General features: G+C 39.2%; 1 protein-coding gene across 1 annotated transcript in view; it reads left to right on the top strand.

The window, feature by feature from the left end:
• Window positions 1-2,528, top strand: part of HEATR1 (HEAT repeat containing 1) — a 38,438-nt gene that overhangs the window by 14,145 nt on the left and 21,765 nt on the right. The window contains 2 exon segments of the mRNA XM_010288219.1: window positions 1,184-1,367; window positions 1,639-1,787. Coding sequence (XP_010286521.1) covers window positions 1,184-1,367; window positions 1,639-1,787 — 333 coding nt within the window.

Below are 2,528 nucleotides of genomic sequence, written 5' to 3'. Positions count from 1 at the left end.
AATGCAAAGATCGGTTCCAGAGGAGGGCCACGAAACAGCCAGAGGGATGGGACATGTCTCCTGTGAGGACAGGCTGAGAGAGCTGGTGTTGTTCAGCCTGGAGAAGAGAAGGCTCTGGGGAGACCTTACTGCAGCCTTCCAGTACTTTGCGGGGTGGGTATAAGAAAGACAGAGAGAGACTTTTTACCGGGGCCTGTAGTGATAGGACAAGGGCCAATGGTTTTAGACTAGAAGAGGGTAGGTTTAGCTTGGATATAAGAAATTCTTCACTAGGAGGGTGGTGAGGCACTGGAACAGGTTGCCCAGAGAAGCTTTGGATGCCTCGTCCCTGGAAGTGTTCAAGGCCAGGCTGGATGGGGCTTTGAGCAACCTGGTCTAGTGGAAGCTGTCCCTGCCCACAGCAGGGGGGCTGGAACTTGATGATCTTTAAGGGCTCTTCCATTCTGTGATTCTATGGTTCTATGAATTGCATCCTCAAGCAAGTCCTTGCAGCCCTTGTTGGGTTTTGGTTTATTGTGCAGCTCCTTAAGCAGTTACACATGGGGGGGGGGGCAACGTGGAGGTGGAAGGAGGAGCCATCAGAAGGGCAGGAACAATGTTCAGAAAGACTATTTCTGCATCTTTCTGCTACCCTTTTTCGCTTTATTTTTGTGTATAATTCCCATTGGGGTTTTCTTGATTTATGTTGTTGACACAGTTTGTTCCTTTTTTCATGTGTAAGAAGCCCACTTGAGCAGGCTGTGTTTCTGTGTGCTCATCCCCTCACACACACATATACCACATACATGGTAATTAATTATTCTGACCTCAGATGATTCCATTTAAGAGTTTTTATATATATACTAATACCTGAAAGATATGGATTATGTTGCTGGAACAGAGCTAGATTAAAGGATTAAACTAAATGTCCACAAAATCATAGATGCTGTAACTATTTTTGAGAGATTAGTATTTTGCTCTTTTGTTACCTCACATATGTACATTGTAAATTATGGTAGTAAGAGCTGGGATAGGTTTTAAAACTGCAGATGAAAATTTAAATGTAAAATCAGAAATGTAATTCACTTCACAAGCACGCCTCTTTTGAGGTTGGAAATTAAATATTGCTAATTTTAGTGCTAAATTTCTGTCTTCTGTTGCATGAAATTGGACAGTATACATTAAAATTAATTTTCATTTACAGGAAAATCCCCTAAATTGGTCTGTTGAAAGAATAGAGGAAACTTTGGTGCCTAAGGACTTGTTAACTGCATATATAGAAAAGCTCAATAGTGATCAGACTGCTCATGCAGAGGAATCAGCTATGTTCCTGTTCTTACTGAAAAACTTCATTAATGGCCTAAAACCTCCTCTGTCCTTTTCAAAAGGTATGTGTTAAGGTTTTGACTGTCTTCTATATCAATGAAGTGAAGAAGGAGGGTTAATTTTTTTTGTCTTCAGAAGTTGATGGAAACAAGCAAGCCTTGCTTCCCTAACCTTCTTCCTTTGTTGTTACTGAGATCTGTAAAGATTACTTACTTGTGAACATGAAATCAGCCAAATGTATTGTCTTCCTTTAACTAGAGATCTGTTTTCTCTTGGTTTCTGAAAGTGTTCATATGCATCCACTGTTTCTTATTTATAACCTGTATTTTTTAGAGGAAACTTGGTGGAATCCCGAATCTCTGAATCAAGATAGCCAAGACTACCTGCACCTCCTTTTGGGGCTATTTGACCTACTTGTTTGTGGAGCTAGTGAGGGAAGTGATGCTGTTCAATACAGAGCATTGATGAATCTCTTACTCAAGGTATTAGTTTTGCATTTGTTGCTCTGGATTATTAGTAATCAACTATTAGGCAGTTACATAATTTTGAGGAAAACTGAGAAAAATGGAGAACTGATCATGCAACACTACTTGTGGCATGCTAGTACTGTGAGCAGATGAAAGTCTAAGCTTCAGCTGGTTAGTTAACCCTAATTAAATGTAATGGTAGAAAACTAACATAAAAAAACAATGAATGGACCAGTTGAGGCAAAGGTGAAAACAGCACTGATTTGCAGGACATGGTCAAGAGCTTGAAGTTTGAGCTAAAAGTTCTGATCCTATCTGGGAGCAAAGCAAACAGTTGTTCTGTAAAATTTGTTAGTTTTTAGATAAATATAATTGAAAGGAAAACTTTAGAAGACATTGCATGTTTCCTCATAACATCATCTCATGTTTTCTCACCTGCATCTAGTGATAAATTTTTGTGACGAGAGTAAGGGATTTTGGCAGTCTGGATTTTAGATGACAGGGAGTAATAACAGTACATTCTGAGGAAAAGAGAAGCAAGTAATTGACAAAAAGCCGCTGTTAGTGGAATTTGATGCTGTTTCATCAAGAGCAGCACATGACAAACACAGAGGAAGGAAAGAATAGCAAAGATTTCATAAGAAAACTTCTTTCTGATACTTATTCTTGTATGTAACTTTGTCTAACTATCAGTCACTCCAAGATCTAGTGAAATTGTATTGACACTGAGCTGTTAGAGAGATTGATTCAGTGCCT

This window comes from Phaethon lepturus, unplaced genomic scaffold (assembly GCF_000687285.1).
Source record: "Phaethon lepturus isolate BGI_N335 unplaced genomic scaffold, ASM68728v1 scaffold22815, whole genome shotgun sequence".
Lineage (NCBI taxonomy): Eukaryota > Metazoa > Chordata > Aves > Phaethontiformes > Phaethontidae > Phaethon > Phaethon lepturus.
This window is presented reverse-complemented; position numbering and strand designations above follow the sequence as displayed.